Below are 23,175 nucleotides of genomic sequence, written 5' to 3'. Positions count from 1 at the left end.
TGGATTTGTTGCCCTTGTAGCTTTCTCAAGCCATTCCACACTTTTGCCTCCTGCGTGTAAGAATTAATGCCGGAGAGGAACCTCCCCCAGCTTTCTCTCTTTGCCTGACGTCGTGTCCGCCTTCCCTGTGATTTAATTTGTTTAAAGTGAATTAGATTTTCGGCATTAGGGGATCTGCGCAATACGCCCCATGCCTTGTTATGTCTCTTTCGCGCCTCTCTACAGTCTTCGTTCCACCAGGGAACACGTCTTCTAAGTGAACCACCATTCGTCTGTGGAATAAACTTCTCGGCTAAATCAATAATAAAAGCAGTAAAATATGCAATGGCATCATCTATATTAAAATTATTTATAAAATCTGGTGATAAATAAGATGATTCTTTAGAATGCTCCCAATCCACCGATGCTAATTTCCATGGAGGAATATACGGAGGGGTCTAATGCAGTTGTCAGGCTTAAAATTACGGCGAAGTAGTCACTTCCATACAATTTATTGATCACGGATCATTCTAGGTGAGGCAGAAGAGAAGAACTGATTGCTAAATATATTGCTGAATAATGTGTTGTATTGGGCACTGTAATACGTCGGCTCCTTGTTAAAAATGCAGGCATCAGAGGTCAAAAGAAAAATTTCAATTAATCGACCTCTCGCGTCGCATCGCGAATCTCCGCACATCGTGTTATGTGCATTAATATCACCCACGAGTATGTAGGGATCAGGAAGCTGATCAGTTAGGTTATGGAAATCGGTTTTTTTTTTCAGGTGACAGTTAGGCGGTATGTATAAACAGCACACAGTCACCAGTTCGTTAAAAAGGATTGGCCGAACCGATACGGCCTCAAGGGGCGTCTGGAGGGCAATCTGTTGACAAGGTACAGATTTTTCCGCAAATATTGCAACACCGCCGGAGGCGTTAGCCTCGTTGCGGTCTTTGCGATAGATTATGTACTGACGTAAAAAGTTTGTCTGTGTGGGTTTCAGATGTGTTTTTTGAACACACAGCAACCTTGGATTATGTTTGTGTAACAGTTCTTTAATGTCGTCGAGATTACGTAAAAGTCCTCGTACATTCCACTGTAATATTTGTGTTTTCATTATGATAATGTGTTGAGTGATGTGTGTTTAAGAGATAAGAATCAATTCATGGGCCTTCGTCAGGCGCCGTGACGGGAGTTTTGTCTCTTTTGGAGCGATCGAGTGTGCCTCGCCACTGCTTAGGTGCTGGTGGCGCCATCTTGCTGGTGGTTGTGTCAATCGCCTCTAGCGAGGCGCTGGGGACGTGCTCTTCCGAGCGCTTTGTTTGGCGTGAAGGCCTCGGCACGTTGGATGAGGCCTTTGAGGTCACCTGCCCGGAGGTAGATGGCCCCGTCTGCTGGGTTGGCGTAGCAGCGCTAGCTGCAGCCGCCAGGAGGGCGGATGGTGTCACTGCCGCCTCACAGGGTGTGGGACAGTTAGCCGCCGGAGACCGTTGTGGCGCTGCGCCCAGACGCACCACTTCGGCAAATGTGTTCTTAGGCAGGTATGCCACCCGCCTACGTGCCTCCTTGAACGATATATTTTCTTTCACTTTGATCGTGACAATTTCTTTTTCTTTTTTCCAAGACGGGCACGACCGCGAATACGCGGCGTACTCTCCATCACAGTTTGCACAATGCATTTTTCGCAAGCTTCAGACGTGTGTTCATGGGCACTGCATCTCGCACATGTTTGGCGGCCTCGGCAGCTCTGCGAGCTGCGGCCAAAACGTTGGCATTTGAAACATCTCAGGGGATTTGGCACATACGGTCTTACATGAAGCTTGATGTACCCGGCCTCGATCGACTCGAGCAGGACACTTGAATTGAAGGTGAGTATTAGGTGTTTGGTAGCAATTTCTTTACCATCTCACCTCATCTTCATTCTGTTGACATTTATAACATTCTGATTCTGAACATTCTGACGATGATTTGCTGGAGCTCACTGAGGCTGAACTCTTGGAGGGCTTCACTGGTAGGGTTGGAGGGCTTCAGTGGTATTCATCGTACGGTGCCAGGTTACTACTACTTGGGTCTCCCCAAATGATACTAGTTTAGGCAGTTTCTCAAATTGTTTCTGATCGCGGAGCTCCAAGAGGAGGTCACCGCTAGCCATCCTCGATGCCTTATAACCTGGGCCAAAAACTTCCGTAAGGGACTTCGATACAAGATTGATGAAATTGTTCGCACTGGTTTAGCTGGTTTTTCAGAATTGATGACGTGGAAACGAGGGAAAGATTCTTTTTGCCGACCAAAAAATTGGAATAGTTGATCGGTGCGCCCTCTTTTCTGAGGGTGATCAGGGAGGGGGGGGGGGGAGAGGAGCTAGCCATATAGATATGTGAGATTTCGGCAGTAACGCCAGCCACCCACCGTGGAGTCCTACAAGGGGACGCTGCAGGACCCGTGAAACACGGCCTGCAAACGTTACCAGTATAACCAAATATGAAATAACCTAGGTTGGCTATTCACACAAGGTTAACCCTTGCTATCTGGAAAAACTGGAGGTAAGCGGAAGCTAGGAGAAGACAGGAAAGATGAAAAGTGAGAGAAAGACGAAGGCTAGAGAGAGAAAGAGACAGGAAAATGCAACTACTGTTTTCCCCCGGGTGGGTCAGTCCGGCGGTTCCGTCTATGTGAAGTAGAGGCCAAAGGGGTGTGTTGCCTCCGCCGGGGGGCCTTAAAGGTCCAAACACCCAGCTTCAGCTCCACCCCCAGGATCCCCCGTTCCCCAGACACGGCTAAGCCGCGCATGGCTACACGCGGGAGGGTCCAACCCTCGTGTGCTCGGGTCACTTTCCTCTTTTCTGGAAGGAAATGTCATCCTTTGCATTGAGGGTATTTATGCATTTTTCTTTCTTCCACGCAGGGGAAGCTCCGCAATCAGCTGCTTGTCCACCGTCAAAGTTAGGACACTGAAGTGTGCCATTGCAGTCATCTGAGGGGTGATCATCGTCACCGCACTTCGTACAGGTTTGTCGGGCTCTGAAGTTTTGCTAACTTCCGTGACCATACTCCTAACCTTTCTCTGATTTCTTACAGCCCGCTTGGCGTAAGGGTAAGAATGCGATGTTTATTTTAAATGTTTGTTTTCCCGTTTGATAAAGCTCGTAAAGTTCCGTTTCTTCAAGCCCTCTAGGAGCTCTTCCTCACTGAAGTTCATCGGGTCATCGTCGGAAATCACTCCTCTCATTGCGTTCATGGATGATGTGTGGTCACCGAGATTTGCACATCATCGACTAGGGCTAGGTTCGGAAGCTTTTAATGTTCATTGCGGACCTCAGGCAGGGGGTGGCCGCTGGCCATATATGTAACTTTGCAGCAGGGACATAGTGTTTCGGTGAGTGATTTCGTGACAGTGAAAGGGTTGCCCAATGGTTTTCAGGGTTTTGGCTGCAAGACATGACAGCGTGCGAAATTTTTCTTGCGCTGCAAGAAAATTGCGCCGTTTCTTTCGGTGCGTCCTCTTTTTTTAGAGAGGGCAATCAGGCAGTTTAGGGAACATTGCTGAAGCCACATAGGCTGATTTCGGCGCACACCACGGAGCACAACAAGCGTACGCTAGATGTGATTACCTGCAGAGGCAAGCAATGCACGACCCCTGTAACCTAATATACCCCCGGTGTCCCCTTAACAAGGACCAAGATTTAGAAAAAGAAAACAATCCCTCTAGTGAAATCGAACCGACTACATAGTAGCCGTAGTCATGTGTACTTAAGCCACTATGTTTTTTCATCACGAAGTACTATTTAATTTCTTTTAATGCGTGAACTCTTTATTTATTGCTTGAATCGCAGACATGTCATTTAAAACTTTGTAGGGAACCTTAAATAACCTGCGAATCAATTATTTCTTTCAGGCACAGTTTGCTTCGTTGGTTTTTCAGAGAACAAACGCGCGCGAAACATTCAAAATACGAAATAGATACGCGCTCGCGTGCCGCTACTCAAGCACTCCCAAACGAATAGCCACGCATACAGGGCTTTACTAGCAGCGACAGCTCGATACAGGACATCAAGCTACATGATCGTTACGGCATCATGAGAAAACAGCACTGACGCATTGATAAGCGTAGCGGAGCCGCAGGGTAGGAGAGGAGCTACGAAGCCAGGAGACCATGACAGCGCACTTGGGACTAACTTTGAGCTCTAATCGTGTTCTCTAGATAAGCACGCCCGCAACGTATGTTCATTTGGTTCCCTTTATCAATAGAAACATACCCTGCGCATTCTATGTCCATCTAATGCGTTTTGGCGGATCTGTAAGGCCAGCACGTGCTGTAGATTACGTAAATCGTTTTTGCTTGATGTGTCATTGCGTTGATCATAACGGGAGATCTCAATGGTACCACGCCAGTGACCTGCTTTTCAAGAAAACAATTATGCCCTTCGGAAAGCTACAATAACCCTGGCTCTGGGGGCAGCGCATGGCGACAAGAGGAAGGCAGCCAAGCTATTCCAGATGTGGCCTTGTACAAGACGCCCTAGTCCGTCAACAATACCTAGAACGTGTGAAGAAAGCGAAATAGGACTGCGACAGTAGTTCATGAAAAGGAATCCGAAGATTTTCATTATTTGTCGCTAACCCTCACGGTAGTGTGTGCGGCGCCAGCCCAGAGGCCGGAACCTAGGTCATCAGTGTGAAGGATTTTTAAAAAAGGTCATATGCACCGTTCCACCTACATCTTCATCAAAAACTTGGCGACCGAGATTTTTTATATTCGATTTTTACGAAATGTGAAGAAAAACCGGACTTTTTCATTTGCGTGCTTAGGACGGATGAGGCCGATTTCTCCAGAACCGCACAAGTTAATCCTTACAATGCGCACTACTGGAGTGATAAGGATCACCACTAGCTGGCAGAAAAACTACAATACCAGTGGTCGTATAATGTGTGGTGCGGTATTTTTGATGGCAACATCACCGGACCCATCTTTTTTGCAACACACTAACGACGCAACGCTGCTTCAGCGACACCCTCGAAGGCCCCGTGAACAACGTTTGTTGCAACGTTCTACTTGCGCTTTTCAGAACATCTGGTTTCAACACGGTGGTGCTTCTGGGCATAGTGGTAGTCTAGAGCGTGGCTCGATCAGCTTTTTCCTGGACAGTGGGTTCGCTGGTGCGTCCTTTACACGGACCTGCAAGGTCGCCAGAATGAATCAATGTGTGATGTTTAGCGGCACGAGGGCCAAGTATGGCCAAACAGCGCCATGCCAGTGCTGATGAGCTTGAAGTGGAGTGATGAGTTCTATGAAGTTCATGTGACGTGACTGCAAAGGGGCCTGAAAATAGTCGCTGCAACTTGCGTAAAATCTGCGTGTAATAAGATTTTGGTAATGACTAACAACGCTTACTATGATTATTAAAATTCGTTGCGAAAGAATCATGCGATATACAGAATATGTCAGATGCTAAAATTGGCTAAAGCGCCACTGTCTCGTAAGAGCTCTTGAAACAAGCGTGTGGAGGCATGTGCTGTACAGAACAACTGTCACAGTGGCATCCTTTAGAAAGTGGATGCGCTACGAATTTAACAGGCTTATTACATGCAGGACGTCATTCAAGAAAGCGAGGACGGCTTTCGCCTTAAAAAGCGGTTCTTTTCAAGGAACACAGCCGGCTTAAGTGGGTCACAAAAGCAGTATGCAAGAGGAAAATGTTCCTCTCTCTTTCTGCTTCCCGACACTCGAGGAAGATGTAGAGGACTGTCAGCCTGTCACCTCATCTACCATAGGATGGAGGCTCGTTAACCGTCAGCAGAAATTTATGAGTGCCCAAAGAGCGTCCTATCTTGAGTGGAGCGAATAGGATATCTGCTCGTGTTTTCGTTCTCGGGCGCCAGAAACCTAACTTCGGCTGAATCACGAGAACTTCATTATTGGTTTCAGCATCTCACAAGCGTTACCAGTGACTTCGTAGGTTGTATCGTAGGAAAGGCTTCATGTCTTTGGCAAGGGCAGTGGCAAAACAAATACCTTGTGATGCTACTGATTTGGCGATGCCATCGGCAAGCACATTACCCTCGATTCCTCTATGCCCAAGAAACCAGCATATTACTACATGTCTAGCAGATGAATCTTGCAGAAGACAAAGTAAAGTTCATTAAAAGCAGAATTTCTATGCTTTTGTAATGATAATGTCACAGTCGGTAACGTGGATATAGGAGGACGATGATGGTGGCCTTGGACACGACGAAGAGTTTAGCTTTTTTGCTGCTCTACGCTTGTTGGCTCAGCCATTAAAAGCCATCTGTAAATAGACGCACGCTTCTTCCTCCTCGTAACATCATTGGTGGACGTGCGGGGTGATCACTTGCGCAAGACGGAGCTCCGCAGCAGACATAACCTGGCCGCCATGTCATCCGAAGGAGAGAGTTCAACTATGGCCCCGTCGTCACCACCGACGGTTATCCTGGCCCACCCTCGCGACCCTGGCATGTTTTCCGGGATCAACAACGTTGACGTCGATGACTGGTTGCAGAATTATGAACGGGTCAGCGCACACAACGGGTGGTATAATACGCCTATGCTGGCCAATCTAATATTCTACTACAAGAAAACAGCACAGGTCTGGTTCGAAACACACGAAGAAGAAATTACGAGTTGGGACAAGTGCAAACAGAAGCTGAGAGATTTGTTCGGCAAGCCCGTCGCCCGCCAACGTGCTGCGAAGGACCTTGGGACCCGTATACAGACGTCCACTGAATCTTGCGTGGCTTATATTCAGGATGTCCTCGCTCTTTGCCGCAAAGTGGATAACAACATGGCAGAGGCAGACAAGGTCAGCCACGTTTTAAAAGGCATCGCGGATGACGCCTTTAACCTGCTTGCTTGCAAAAATGTAACAACGGTCAATGAGATAATTAACGAATGTCGCCACTTTGAAGACTCGAAGAGTCGCCGCATAGTTCAACAGTTTACGCGTCTACCTAATACCGCAGCTTCATCGACGTGCGAAGACGTTTGTCCACCGCGTGAGCCCACCTCTTGCGAGAACGTCGTACGTGTCGTTCGGCGATAAATCCAAGCAGCGTCTCCGGCCACGCCAGTAACGCAGTGCTTTGACGATACCCGACCGCTTGTGTCTCATTCCGTCGGTCATTCGCCCAGAACTTCCGAATGTGGGTCTTCCGTCCATCTGCTCTGCCAGCCGTCCTGACTTTGCTTCGTCTGCTGCCTCTGCCCCTGTTCATCGGAGCCAATACGGTCCATATCCGAGCTACCGCAACCCGGCCGAATGGCGCACACATGACAATAGACCCATCTGTTTTTACTGTGGACGTGTGGCCACATCTCTCGCCACTCTCGAAGTTCCTGGCCAGCGAACTCTCGACCAAGTTTTCCTGCCTACCGCCGCTCCCCACAGAATCCTCGCCCGTCATCACTCTCCACCGAGGTTGAAGACGCACCTGACAACACTCGAGTCACCGCAACCAACCACTCACCATCACCACATAGTCGCCGCTCCCATTCACCCCAGCTGCGTCGCTTTCCATCCCCAGCTTACCATCGCCGCTCTCCGACGGGAAACTAACTGGGACGGCTCCTGGAGATGACGCTGCTCTAGAGCCCCGGCCTGAAATTCCTCTGCTGACCCTGCCTACTAATCGGAACCTTCTGGACGTGGATGGTTTACCCGTTACAGCACTCATCGACAATGGAGCCCAAATTTCCATCATGAGAGCGGAGCTTCGAACGCGCTTGAATAAAGTACTTACTCCTGCTCCGACTCGACTGCTCCAGGTCGCCAATGGTGGAACTGTGGCTGTGCTTGGAATGTGTACTGCTCGTGTCAGTGTCGCCGGTCGCCACACGTCTGCTTTATTTAGTGTGCTCGTACGTTGCCCTCACAATGTTATCCTCAGACTCGACTTTTTGGCCACCCATTCTGCTCTGATTGACTGTTCCGCCGGTGTTGTACAACTTGACCTACCCCTACCTGTTCAAGTTCACCTTCCTGCTCAAGCTCCAACTCAGCTTTGTTCCGCGGATTTTATACGCCTGCGATCTCTTGCAGCACGCTGCAACCCTGTCTTAGCCTGCTCGCATGTACCTGACGGAGACTATGTCCTTACTCCTGTGGCTTCAATCTTGCTTTCTCACAATGTCTCCTTCCCACACCCCATCCATTCTGTTGCGTACAGTCAGACATGTCTTCCCGTCATAAATTTCGGACAGTGCCCACAAGTACTTCCTCGAGGCACGTCTCTTGCCACGTTGTCACTGATGCACGAGTGCCGCATTTCCGCTCTATCTGTTGCGCCGTCTTCGACCAATGCTCATTCTGCGCCTTCAGCATCAGCCCCGACCGACGACTTTACAAAGATGATTGCACCGGACCTCTCAACCCAACAAGCCGCAGAGCTCCGTGGACTCCTCGATTCCTACTCCGACATTTTCGACCTGAACAATCGCCCTTTGTGTCAAACTACGGTCGTGAAGCATCGTATAAATACCGGCGATGCAGCAGCTGTTCACCGACGCCCATACCGCGTGTTGCCTTCTGAGCGACAACTTATCCAGAGCCAGGTTGACAAGATGCTCACGAATGGGATTATTCAACACTCTTCAAGCCCGCGAGCGTCCCCTGACGTTCTCATCAAAAAGAAGTATAACAGCTGGCGATTCTGCGTTGACAAGCGTCATCGAAACACGATCACTAAGAAAGATGTATATCCGCTTCCCCGCATTGACGATGCTCTGGATTGTCTCCACGATGCTACTTATTTTTTTATCTATAGACCGTCGCCCTGGATATTGGCCAATTGCGTCGCCCTGGATATTGGTTAATTGCTCTGGATGAAATGGACCGTGAAATGACCGCATTTGTCACACCAGACGGCATATATCAGTTCCGGGTAATGCCTCCTGGCTTGTGCAATGCCCCGGCGACCTTTGAACGGATGATGGACATGCACTTGCGTGGTTTGAAATGGTCCATCTGTTTGTGCTACTTGGATGACATCATCGTATTCTCCTCAACATTTGCGACTCATCTTTAAAGACTTTCATCTTTTCTTTCCGTTTTTGGCACCGCTGGCTTGCAGCTCAAGTCGTCCAAGTGCCACTTCGGCCACCGTCAAATAACCATGCTGGGACACCTCGTCGATTCGTCAGGCATTCGCCCCGACCCCGCTAAAGTTTATGCTGTGCAGAATTTCTCCGTACCAACTTGTGCCGAAGATGTTCGCCGCTTTATTGCCTTTTAGTCTTCCACAGGTTTGTGCAAAATTTCGCCCATGTGGCCCGTCCTCTGACTGACCTCCTGAAGAAAGACGTTCCTTTTTTGGGGGGCTCTGCACAAGCGTCTTCTTTCTCGCAGCTCATCACGCTGCTCACCACACGTCCTGTTCTTGCCCATTTTGACGCCTCCGCTCCGACAGAAATCCGCACCGACTCCAGTGGCTACGGCATCACCGCAGATTTAGCTCAACGCCAATGTGGGCATGACCGCGTCATCCCTTACGCCAGCCGCTTCCTATCTCCCGCAGAGCGCAATTACTCGATTACTGAGCGCGAGTGTCGCGCCCTCATTTGGACGGTGGGCAAGTTCCAACCCTACATATATGGCTGACCATTTACAGTTACAACCGACCGCCACGCCCTTTGTTCCCTTTCCTCCCTCAAGAACTCCACCGGACGCCTCGGTCGCTGGGCCCTAAGGCTGCAGGAATACACATGCACTGTAGTATACAAGTCAGGTCGCCTACACCAGGACGCCGACTGCCTGTCTCGTCATCCCGTCGATGTACCGGACGGTTTAGTAGATCTCGCACCGATCTGCGTTCTTTCGCTCTCTGCCTTGCAAGACATTGGCGCTGAACAACGACGTGATGAGTCATTACGCCCCAATATCGAATGCCCACCTCTTCACACGTTCGTACTACAAAATGGCATCCTGTACCGCCGCAACATGCACCTCGACGGACACGAGCTCCTAACCATCATTCCGCCTCATCTACGACACATTGTACTGCAGCAACTGCATGACGTTCCCACAGCTAGACACTTTGGCGTCGCGCAAACCTATGACCGAATTCGGTGACGGTTTTTCTGGAACTGTCTCAACCGCTCGGTCCGGCGCAATGTTGCCATGTGTGAGTCGTGTCAATGCCGGAAAAGACCAGCTGTGCCTCCTGCCGCACTGCTGCAGCCTTTCGATATACCGGCTGACACTTTTTTTCGCGTTGGCGTTGATCTCAGACCATTCCCTATACCAAATGACGGAAACAGGTGGATTGCCGTCGCTACGACCTCTACAACTCGCTATGCCATTACTGCAGCCCTACCGACCAGCTGCGCCACAGACGTCGCTGATTTCTTGCTTCACGAGGTTATCCTGCACCACGGTACACCTCGTCAACTCCTCAACAATAGCGGCAGATACTTTATTGTCAAAGTCGTAGACGACCGACTTCGATCATGTGCTACTATACACAAACTTACCATCCTCAAACTAATGGTCTTACCGAACGTCTGAACCGCATATTACCTGACATGTTAGCAATGTATCTTTCCTCCGGTCATCGCGACTGGAACATTGCTCTACCATTCGTCACGTTCGCTTACAATTGCTCGCGCAACGACACAGCTGGCTATTCACCCTTCTATCTCCTCTTCGGCCGTGAGCCGTCTTTGCCCTTGGAGACTCTCCTTTCGACCACACACAACTCGCTGACAGAGTACTGTTACGTTTCGCCTACGACGCGCGATATGGCCGGCGCGGATGCAACGGACGTCGGGGCTTCGTTCAAAGCGGCGGGCATTTTGGCCCGTTCGGAGCGGCCGCGACGCATCCCCGCCGAGCGCGTCCCGGCATGTTCAGTGCCACGTGTCTTTGTGTGTGCGTGTGTGTGTGTGTGTGCCCACGCTTGTCAAAGCGCGGCAGCCGGGGAGAGGAGCTCCCCCAGTGTGAAGCGAGGAGGTCTGACCGGCGCCGGCCCGGCTGATGCGTCACCTCCTTGTCCCAACGTGTCTCTCAGTCCGTCCGTCGCCGCTGTCACGTGGTGTCGTCCCGTGACCTTCCTTCTTGCCCGCGACGCCAAGAGTATAAGAGCAGCTGCCCCCGGACGCCAGGAGAGAGGCTCCGATTTCTTCTGTTGAGTAACGTGCTCTCCCGTCTCTACTTCGGTCGACCTGACCGCCCGCTCTTTGCGATGCTAGAATAAACAAGTTGTTCTGTTAGCAGTCGCCTCATGCTTTGCTGGGACCTTCGGATGCTTCCAGTGTGCCCCAGGCCGCCAGGCCAACGCTACCCTTGGGGCTTGCGACCCATTTGCAACAACGGGCGCCAACGGTCCGGTTGCAACAACGGGTGTCAGCACTGAGGTTCCAACAGCTGATGGCAGCGCTGAGATTCCAATAGCCGGTGCCATCGGTGCGGATCAAACAGTACACTCAGTATGTCATAGCCACAGCGACCCAAGCACGCCAGGTCACCCGCATTGGTCTTTCTGCTTCACAGACATGCCAGAAGTGCCGTTACGACCAGTGCCATCATGACGTGCACTACGAACCAGGTGCTCTTGTGCTAGCTTTGTATTGAAATCGACGTGTTGGTCTTTCGGAGAAATTCCTCTCGCGGTACTATGGCCCTTACCGCATCCTTTGCCAGGTCACTCCTGTCACATATGAAGTGTCTCCGCTGGATGCCGCGGCGCCTTCAATTCTCTGACATTATTCACGTCAGCCGTCTGAAACCCTACCTTTCTCAGACCGATGAGCTGCACCAATAAGCTGCTTTTTCCGACGAGGGTGATGCTACAGTCGGTAATGTGGGCAGAGGAGGGCGATGATGGTGGCCTTGGAGACGACGAAGAAGTGTTTAGCTTTATCGCTGCTCTACGCTTGTTGGCTGAGCCATTAAAAGCCATCTGTAAATAGACGCGCGCTTCTTCCCTCCCGTAACAATTTTAACACTTTTACTAGGCCTAACGAGTCCGAATATTATTCCTCTATGAAGTTTTAGTTTGTCTGTTTTACCGCAGACAGTACTGCATAGGCTTCTGCGGTGAATGTACTTGTTAATAGGTTCAATACGCCTGATTTGGAAAAAGAGGGACCAACAGCAGTGTAAGTTACGCCAGCATGTGACTTTCACACGTCGGTGTAGAATTCGGAGCAAGGGTGCTTCGACTGAAGTTCACGGAAATAAATACATCGCGATTTTGAGCTCAGCAGCGCGCTTTGTGACCTCTATCAATGCTACATGACATTCTATGAACTGTCGCTCCGAGGGCTCTAACAGCTTAGCAGGAGGCGTTAGGCAGTGTTCGACAAGTGAGACGTCAATTTATTCGCCAAGTTCTCTCGCACGCAGTGAGAAAGGCAGTGTCATAGAGGGTCGATTACCAAAAAGTATTGCAGACATCAAGTCGTTAACGGTTATAGAACATGAATATTTCTGTTTAGAATGCACTTTGACTAAATACGTGAAGCTGATGTATGTTCTATGCAAATGGAGTGACCACTCATTTGATTCTACGTATAGACTTTCGACAGGACTTGTTCTAAATGCGCCACTAGTTTGAGGAATGAAGTTTTTAGGATAGACAATTATAAAAGCGGTAAAGAATAATACAGCATGATCTATAGTACAATCATCTATAAAATCTCATAAGTAGGTGGATTCCTTAAAAGCTTCCCAGTCAGGTGAGGTGAGATTCCAGCGAAGGACATGCGTAAGCATCTTGCGTATGCAGACGCTTATTGCACCATGATACTAGTTAGGTCGCGTAACCTCTCGAGCCATCCTACACTACGAGGTCTTGTACGATGCGGCGATAAATGAATGCAGCCGATTATCTTTCAAAGGTTGCTCGGAGGGGCTTGAGTAGCGGTGCGCATTTATTTCATACTTCTCGTATTTCGCGGGCCCTTTTTTTAATTAAAAACCAAGCACACTTCAGCACAAAATAAATGCTTGCTTCGAAGGCTACTTATGGCGGCCTAAAAATTTATAAGCGAGATGTTTGCGATTCAAGGAATAATTAAAAAGTTCACTCATAAAAAGGAATTGATCAATTAATATTTCGTGATGGAAAAGTACTGGCTGTAAGTGCGCATGACTGCCGCTGCTATGCAGTGGGTACGATTTTTCTAGATATCTTGGGTATTTTTTAAATATGTTGGTCGAAGTCAACTAGGACACCCAGTATACCCATGGCTGGATATAATACACAATGTTAACTCTTGTTACCTGGAAATCTTGAAGTGAGGAGAAGAGAATACGAAACAGAAAATATGTGAAAATGCCAGAAACGAGAACGTCGCAGAGGGGGACAGGAAAAGGCGACTGCTGATTTCCCTCAAGTGGGTCATTCCAGAGGTTCCGCCTAGGAGAAGCAGAAGCCAATGTGGTGTATGGCCTCTGCCGAGGGGCCTTGCAGGTACTAGCACCCGGCATCGACTCAACCCCCAGGATCCGCATTTCCCCGGACACGTCTAAGCCGCGCGCGGCTACACAAGCAAGGGTCCAACTCCCAGGTGCTCGGCTGCGGGGTATAGCAAGCCACCAAACATTTGCTGAAGCAGTAGACCCTGCTCTTGTCTCTTTACACAACATTAAATAAATGTTTGGATAGTGCGTAAAAACAGCTCAAGATGTAGCCTTGTATCCACGTACCACTTATAGGCTAGGACTTACGGAGCTGTCATTACAAATATAAAATATATCTGGCATATTTCTTTTCGCCATGGAAGCCTATGTACTATCAAAAGTATCCATGGTGCATATATGCCTTGCGAGGATGAAACGTATATATTTGACATATTTGGTTATTTTGATGTTTGTAGTCACGTCTCTTTCATAAATCTATTCCGCGGACATTCTAACATCGTTCACTTTTTTCCGATGATTGGTCACTGCTATGGTTAGTTTATATCATACGCACACAATATCTAATACGCACACACATAATATGTTTACTTCTGGTGACGTAAAGATGCCACAGATTAGCTTAAGAATGCATTATTTGTCTTTATTAAACAAACTAATACGAAGGAATTGGAACAATCTGATTCCTTGATAGAAAAGCTCTTCAAATTTACTCTTCATTTCACCTGTGATGCATCACCAATTACTTAGACAACATCAGTACTTATTTATTCAGAAATTCTGCTGCGCATTGCCACTTGACTGTCTCCAATATTATGCTACGCGTCATTACACAATGTACTTCTGGTTGCTGTCTGATTGCACGAAAAGAATGCATCATGAAGTAATAACAAATTGGACGTTAAGTTCCATAAATATTCTAGTGGATGCTCGGCACCACTCACCCGTGGTCATGAGGAGCTGGAACTTCTTGCCACAGTAGGACAGGCGATGCCGATGCGGGTCGCGAATGTCACTGAGGGACCGCTCAACTCCTTCCTTCCTAGGAATGGTACGCATGTACACGATGTCTCTATGCCGACAAGCCGCTATCCTCCAGGCTTCATCTTCTTCGAACGGTGTGCGCAGAAGTGTTGCCAAAGTGTACCGGCCGCAAACAAAATGCGTGCGTGGGCTGTGCACAAAAGAAAACATGTACTCATCATAGGGGGAATACATATTCACAGGAAAACTGTAGCACCAAGGACAGAAAGCATGATTGGCGGCGAAATGGCACAATCTACGCAGCGACCGTTTTCTGGATGCCGAGCAATTTGTAAGCCGAAATAGCGCACATCCATTGTAGCAACGTGGATTTATGCAGTTCATGATAGTGAACAGGAAAACAACATATCCAGCGAAGTACAACAGTAGACAAGATGTCTCACAGTGATGTTCGTGTTGTTTTTGTTGTTCAATACTTTTGCCCTGTACGGAGATTGGCCACATCGGAGGTAAAGTGCGCCGAAGAAAAGACAACGAAAGCTACAAATCAAATGAAAAAACGATCGTGAGGCAACTTAAGCATTAAAATAATTTAGAGGGCTTATTGACAAAAAGGCGAAAAAACATCATGCGTTTTTTGATGTCTTCTTTTGTACGTCTCTTTCTTCTTAGCATTATTCCTGTAAGAAAATCTCAAAACAAAAAATAAGGCAATTAAGTTGCTTTACAAGCGGTGTGAACAACTCGTACTTTATTAGGGGCTGCAAACTCTGTCGCGCGATATCATTCAGCGAAAACATTCTTAATGGTTCACGTGTAATTGGCTTCAAAGCTTATGGGATCTATTTTCAAAAGAAAACTTCTTTTTGAAGTTATATATTAGATATGTCACCGAATACACAATCACGCTGATGATGCAGCCAAGGTTCCTATTGAAGCGGTGGCAATGGCAATAAAAAAAGTGAACAAAGAATAATTGCAAGAAACACGGCTCAGATTGCTGGCGCGGATTTTTCGTCTACCGCATCTTAATCGTCCCAATGACTCAACATTAACGGGCCATATTACGACAAATTATGTTGTATCAACAGTTCAACATCTTCGCTTTTTGTACTAGACAGAAAATGTTGGTCCTGAAGAAAAGGAATGCCGAACTTCAAACTATGCGTAAAGACATGTTACCGATTTCAATATATTCACACATAATTGCGCTTTTTATGCACGTGGACACATTTTGAAGAGTTCTAGGTTGTGTCTCGTTCCAGAAGACCACGAGGCACCTCTTGAACGTGTGCATTTAACGCATAGTTGTATGAAGTCCTTCAAAGTTGCGTTGGCACCATCCTTTGGTATCCTTTTCGTTCGTTTTCTGCATTGATTTGCTTGCATGAGATGAAAAGAAATTTAACACGACCGTTACTTCCTTATTAGTTTGCTATCACCTAATACTTCTGAGTCACTCAGCCCAATCACAACGTGGTACAGTTGCTTTTGATTGGCACGTTCCGCTGAGTGACATAATATTGCAGACGTTTAACGAATAACTTCATAGTGAAACCATACGCCCTGCCCCTGTGAGGGCGTTAAGCATTCCCTCGTCGTCATACAGCCTTCGTTATCACATTGACATCAAGTTGTTAAATGTTAATCATGCTGATAGTGTTTATAGCAGGGAAAATGATATGGCGAGGACACTCTGGCTTCACACATGCAAGTTTTTTTCCCTTTTCTGTCCGTCTTCGGCACTACGTGAGTCACTGCGTTGTCCCTGGTCGAATGAGTAGCGCATCGGGCTGCTCTGTTCTGAAGGAACAGCGTTCGAAAACAACCGTCGCACGAACTTGGGTCAAGTTTTATGCGGGAATATATACATTCGCATGTGCCGCGCTTCATCGAATCTCTCTCACGCCGACATGTTTGATTAAATGCAGGACTATGTAGGTTCCGTTGTTCAATGAAACTCGGAAACTGACATGCGTCACTGAGTATGTGCGATTGATCTGTGCTGGTCTTCAACGAACCTTTTCATACCGACGTATTTCATGCCAATGGTTTCCTGAGCTGTGCCATAAGTTAGTTGGTTAGTTTGGGTTTAATGGCACAAAGGCAACTAAGGCCATGCTGCGCCAGAAACAAGACAAAATAAAATGCAACGTTAGAGTAGGTAAACCTGTATTGCATTATAGTTGGTGTAAATCACCGGATTTTTCTAAAAAGTCGAACAGGTTTGCAAATGGCACTAGGGGGTCATCTGCTAGTAATACGGCAGGGTGTAATCGAGTGCGCAAATTATATAGGCTGTGTTAAAGTCTCCGTCTCAGTGTGTCTATGTGTGGCCATGGTATTAGGATGTGCATGACTGTGAGAGGTTCAAGGCATTTTTCGCAGGTCGGCGGGTTTTCTTTTCGGAGGAGGAAATTGTGTGTCAAATGGGCGTGTCCAATTCGAAGTCGACACAAGATCACCTCGTAGAACCACTGCTCGTGACTGCATGATTTCCACTAACCGATTACAGGTTTAATAAAATGTAGCTTATTTTCTGTACAATGGTCCCATTCATGTTGCCACTTTGACGTTAAGGCCTTCCTAATGGCACGGATACTATCTTTATATGGAAGTGTTGTGTTTATTATGTCTTTATGCGCTGCCATTGAGGCGCGTCTACCCGCTGCTTCGTTACTCGGTATACCAACATGGCTTGGTACCCAGCAAAACCTAATTGACGAGCCGTATTTGTTTACTGTTATCATGTTGGAGATATCCCCTATCAGCGCTTCACATTCGGATTTCATGTGAAGAGCCTTCAATGTGCTTAACGGATCGGTGTATATGATTGTGTTTTCGTGTTTTTCAGCGATGATCTTTTTAACCACAGTTCATAATGCATAGACTTCAGCTGTGTAGACAGGGGCGTGCTGTGGCAAACGAATACTTCTTTCCCAATGTTCCGTTACGGCCCCCACACCCACGTGTTCTTTTGTTTTAGAGCCATCAGTGTAAAATTCCGCGTAATTTTGATATTTGTCCTGTAGAAAGCGGAATTCTTGTGTTCGTGTGTGGTGTCTTCTTTCTTTACATGTGTCAATGTCCAATCACATACCGGTGCGAAATCGTGCCACGGGCAAACGCTGTGGTGTTCTCGCAACCTGAAGGACTTCGCGAGGAATGTTAAAATCCCGAATATATTCCTCATATCGTAGGACAAGCGGCTTAATCATCGAAAGCATATTTAGCGCCAGCAAACAAGGACGGAAGGGAGACGACAACACAATGCGCTAACTTCAACAACTTAATTTTCAGGAAGTACACCTATATAAACCATGCACAGTGGTGCCACCTTATCCAAATCTTATCCATCCAAAAAAGCCGTCTCCTTATCTAACAGGTCGATTGAAGGGGCACTAACACACGTGTGTCTGTTCCGCCAGATAGCCTGCGCTTCAATGATCTCTCGCACGTCTTTATCTTTGTACTTCGCAAGAACCCGACAGGATACATAGACATAGATTGTTGAAGTTAGCGCATTGTGTTGTCGTCTCCCTTCCGTCCTTGTTTGCTGGCGCTAAATATGCTTTCAATTTACCAACACGCCCAACAAATGGCAAGGCTTAATCATGTTTGGTTTGTTTGTATAGTGTAAGCGTGAGTTACACTGTGTGACTATGTTGAAGCATATGTGTTGTGGTGAGGACTGAATTCCTAGTACGTAAGAAAAAGTTAGTAGAATTCTGCGCTGCTGTAGAGGAGGTTTATTACACTCAACATACAAACTATGGACAGCCGATGTTCTGTAAGCGCCACTTGCCAGTCGCAGTCCAAGGTTACGAACTGGTTCAAGTCGACGGACGTAAGACTGTCTGGCTGAACCGTATATGACGCTACCATAATCTAATATGCTGTGCACCAAAGTACGGTAGATGTGTAGCAGACATTCACGGTCAGAGCCCCAGCGCTTCCGGGACAGGACTTTGAGGACGTTAAGGGAATTGTTCGCTTTTATTTTAAGGCTCTTTATGTGTCCCAGGAAGTTTAACTTTTTATCAGTCAGAACACCCGGAAACTTGTGTTCTGGTTTACTGGTAGTGTGCCTTCTCGTAGCTTAAGGGTGGGGTCTGGTTGTAGGCCTCTTTTTTGTGTGAAGACAACACTAATAGTTTTTTCACCTGAGAAAAGAAAACCTTTTTCAGACGCCCACTGCGTTAGTTTGTTTAGTGTAATTTGAATTTGCCGTTCGCAGGATGTCAGGTTCGATGCACGACACGCAATTTGTAGATCATCCACATATAATGAATGCATTACAGATGATGGAATTTCCTTATTGACCAAGTTCATGTTGACCACAAACATTGTCGTGCTTAATGCGCATCCTTGTGGCACACCACTTTCCTCAATGAATACACGTGGCAGCGCCGTTCGTAAACGCACGTGGAATGTTCGGTCCGACATGAAATCGGCTAGCCATTTGATCATTCTACCTCGGATTCCTAAATGCGCTAAGTCCCTTAAGATACCAAACCTCCATGTTGTGTCGTACGCCTTTTCAAGATCGAAGAAAACTGTCAGACAATATTGCTTATGTAGGAATATTGCTTATTCTGAATATTGCTTATTATGAATATTGAATATTGACAATATTGCTTATGTATTGCTTACGTGTTCTAGCCGGACTAGGTGGTCTGTTGTCGAGCAACCTTTCTTGTACCCACACTGATGGTTATCCAGAAGGTTTTCCGTTTGAAGGACGTATGTTGAAGGACGTTGAAGGACGTATGGCTTCATAAGACTTTGCGAGGCAACTTGTGAGCGCTATAGGCCTGTAGCTGGTGGCTGTTGTGGGAGGTTTTCCAGCTTTCAAGAAAGGGATGATGATGGCTTTCTTTCACTCTTTCGACATTTTTCCCGTTTCTCAGATTATATGAAAAAAAAACGAAGCGAGGTTTCAAGTGCATTAGGAGATAGATGAGCAAGCATTGCGTAATGTACTGTGTCTGGACCAGGTGCTGTTTTTTTGTCAGTGGTGAGTACTCTATTGATTTCCGGTAGTGTTAACGGGGGCATTATACGATCTCTCTTAACTTCCAGTGCTCGGAAGTTTGAGTTTTTCCGCTGATTACTTATATTTGAGAAATGCAGCAAAATAGTTTACCGAGCTTGATGTATCATGAAAATGCTGCCCTAATATGTCTGCTTGTTCTACTAAATTTTTTCGTGTGTCTGGGGGTGAAAGTATGGGTATCGTGTAAGGGACGTAGTCACCTCTAAACTTACGAACCTGATCCCACATTCTTTTGGAAGTTATCGAGCTATTTATTGAAGAGACATAATTTTTCCAGGACTGTCTTTCGGCTTGTCTGCGTGTGCACCTGGCTTTCGCTTTTGCTTTTTTGAAGGAGAGTAGATTGTCTTGTGTTGGGTATCACCGAAAGATACCGCACGTTTTGTTTTCTACTTTTTTGTTTGCGTACATTCCTTCGTCGACCAGGGTTTTAGGTCTTTTCTTAATAAGCCAGACGATTGTGGGATTGTTTCTGCTGCTGCGGCAAGTATACGGGTGGTGACCTTGTCATTTATTTCGTCTATGGTTAAATCATGCGATATGTTATCCAAAGTGGCCTTTTCAGTAAAGAGAGGCCAGTCTGCTAGATGGAGTTTCCAATGGGGTGGCCTCAGTGGGATGGCAGGAAAAGAAGATGTTCTTTTAATGACAGCAGGCATATGGTCACTACCATAGGGGTTGTCAATAACACTCCACTGAATATCTCCAAAAAGAGAAGGAGAGCACAGTGCCAGATCTAGGCAACTCATAGCTCCTGTGCTTGGGCAGTAGTAAGTTGCCACACCGGTGTTTAAAAGGCATATGTCGTTTGTTAGGATAAACTCTTCAAGTGTTTGTCCCCTGGTATCAGTTGCTTTGCTACCCCACAACGTGCTATATGCGTCAAAATCACTGCCTATTAAAAATAGTTCAAGTAGCTGGTCTAAAATTACCTCTAGATTTCTTACGGTAAAATGTGAATGTGGTGTAATGTACATTGAACAAATGGTGATGGTTTTGTGAGCTAAAACGGTGACAGCAACGGCTTTTCTGTGAGTATTAATGGGAACTTCTCTGGCTGTTATACCGCATGGCAGAACAATGGCTACACCACCTGACAGCCGGTTGGCCTGAGTACGGTCGCACCACACAACAGTGAAGCCTTTTAAAATGTTTTGTGCTTTTCACCTGGGTTTGTTTCCTGTAAGCATAATGCTACGGGAGAGAAGTTAAATAACACGTCTTTTATGTCACCTAAGTTATGCAAGAGACCTCTACAATTCCAATGGATCATAAAAGCCATTATAAAATTGAAGGGTAAGAAATGATATTAACGAGTGAATGGGTGATAAGAAATATGTTAGGTGACATGGATCTGGAGAAGGCAGGTACAACGGAGCTATAACCTTCTTATTTTGGGTGGTTATTGGGACTTTGTCCCTCTTACCGCGCTCGAGACAGCGCTTGTCCTTCGGTGTCGATGACACCGGGGTTTTTGTTTCGACCTCCATCGCCATCTCTGAGGCGCTGGAGGACCGAGAGTTTGGCGCCGAGACACGTGTCTCGGGCCTTGGAGTTCGCTTAATCTTAGGGCCTTGTGGGACTGGTGTCTGCGGGGCCTTTGAAGAGGATGGAGCAGCGCCGGCTGCTTCCACCACGGGGGTGGGACGGGTCACTGCGGGACCACTATGCATGGTTTCGGAGAACTCCTGAGGCCTCTGTGACGCTGCCCCCATCTGCGTCACATCGGCGTAACTTCTTCGCGGAAGGTACGATAGCCGCTTTCTGGCTTCATAGAACGAGATTTTTTCTTTGACAGTTAGAGCAATCACTTCTTTTTCTTTTTCCAGCAAGGACAGGACCACGAATAACTGGATGATCTCCCTTGCAGTTACCACAAAGTGGGGAAGAGGTGCAATCGTCAGTTTGGTGATTGTTCGAACTGCAATTAGCACAAGTTGCTCGTCCTCCACATGCATGCGAAACATGTGCAAACCTTTGGCATTTAAATATCGTCTGGGGTTTGGGATATATGGTCTAACGTTTGCCTTTACATAACCTGCATCCAGCGAGGTAGGCAATAAACTTGCTTCGAAGGTGAGTATAACACGTTTTGTGAGGATTTCTTGGTCATTCCTACGGATGACAATTCTTTGAACTTTGGCAACGTTTTGTTCCTGGAAACCTTCCTGGAGATCTTCGTCGCTCAAGCCACTAAAATCTTCCTCTGATATCACGCCCCTGCTTGTATTTAGTGTTCTATGCGGTGAAATTGCCACTGTTGCGTTGCCAATACTGGTAAGTTCTGTGAGCTTTTGCGCTTGATCTTTGTCATTTAGTTCTAGGAGGAGGCCCCGCGAAACATTTTTCAGGCTTTGTATGTAGGTCCGATTTTTTCTCTTAGACACTTGGCCACTAGGAATGAGAGAGCTTTCTCACTCGTACGTTGTTATTACTGTGAAGTACATAGAACTTGGGAAATGATGGAGCGTTGCTCCGAAAAGAGAACTGGAACGTTGCTTCGGTGCGGCATCTTTTCAGACGCCGATCATAGAGAATCGAGGCTTGCGCTACCATGAGAAAAATGTGTGTGTTCGGCCACAACGCCGACCGCCCTCCACGGAGCCCAACGTGGGGGCGCGGCAGAGCTTATATACAAGTCTGCACGACGCTAGTCGTACGCCGTCACTATAACCAAATATGGTGTACCCAAGGTAGGATAGCCACACAACGTTAACCATTGCCGCCGTGGAGAAAAGAAGTAAATGGAAGGGAGAAGACAGGCTAGGCAGAAAGTGAGAGAGAAAGATGAAGGTTCGAAGAGAAAGAGACGGGAAAAGGTGACTGCCGATTTCCCCCGGGTGAGTCAGTCCGAGGGTGCCATCTGCGTGACGCAGAGGCCAAAGAGGTGTGTTGCCTCCGCCGGGGGGCCTTAAAGGTCCAAACGCCTGGCATTGGCTCAACCCCCAGGATCCCCCTTTCCCCAGACACGGCTAAGCCGCGCACGGCTACACGCGGGAGGGTCCAACCCCCGTGTGCTCGAGCACGTGGTGTCGCAGCACACCAAACGCCTCCTTACGCAGACGCCCCTGCGGGGAGAGCTGTGCCATAAAGGGGCTGGTTATGTGCTGATTTTACTGAATATCTCAGGAACTTGTGTAACTACGTCTGTGCCTCTGGGCGTGCAGCATGCAAGGGCACAATTTTGAGTGTTCGCAGACAAGGCGCAAGGCTTCTCGTTTCAAAGACCAGGCGCGTGCTTCTCGGCTGCGCTATTCGATGGCGCAGCGTGTCCAGGTAGAAGCACGAGAAAGAAGCCTAGTTGCCGCACGACGCGTTTCTAAGCACTCGTGCGCTCAGAGGCGCCATGTATTTCGGTGTACACGCACAGACTTGGAAGCAGCGGTGCTAGATGGCGCGGATTCTTCTTAGGGAAGCGCTGTAGAGGAGGCTCTCTGCAGTACGCACCTCATACATAAATCGCTTTGACGGTCGGAATACGTTGTGTCACTATATTGATTCAATGCTTAACGCATTACCGTCGACAGTCATCGTGAAATGGGCTCTGCCAAACTTCGTTTGACAGCATTCGTTGCAAGCATTGCAAGGCCCCTTCTTATATACTGTGTCCAATCTGGTCCCAAATTTTGTATTAACTAATCATGTCGTAATCATTCAATCTCCTATATACCGGCACTCCTATGCCTTTATCGCCATTGAGCAGTGAGATTTATTGCGATTGTGTGTGTAATGGCACGGCATGGCAAGAACTTCATTTTGGTCCAGAGAACCTAGGGCCCGAGG

The 23,175-nt window shown here is 47.5% G+C and overlaps 1 protein-coding gene across 3 annotated transcripts in view; it reads right to left on the bottom strand.

Moving 5' to 3' along the window:
* Positions 1-23,175, bottom strand: part of LOC135909509 (decapping and exoribonuclease protein-like) — a 123,218-nt gene that overhangs the window by 83,774 nt on the left and 16,269 nt on the right. For all 3 annotated transcript variants that reach the window (XM_065441481.2, XM_065441480.2, XM_065441482.2), the window contains exon 2: positions 14,297-14,526. In XM_065441481.2, coding sequence (XP_065297553.1) covers positions 14,297-14,526 — 230 coding nt within the window. The remainder of the gene's footprint in view (positions 1-14,296; positions 14,527-23,175) is intronic.

The sequence above is a fragment of the Dermacentor albipictus genome, chromosome 5, assembly GCF_038994185.2.
Source record: "Dermacentor albipictus isolate Rhodes 1998 colony chromosome 5, USDA_Dalb.pri_finalv2, whole genome shotgun sequence".
Taxonomy (NCBI): domain Eukaryota; kingdom Metazoa; phylum Arthropoda; class Arachnida; order Ixodida; family Ixodidae; genus Dermacentor; species Dermacentor albipictus.
Note: the sequence above shows the minus strand (reverse complement) of the source record. Positions and strands in the feature narration are given on the sequence as shown.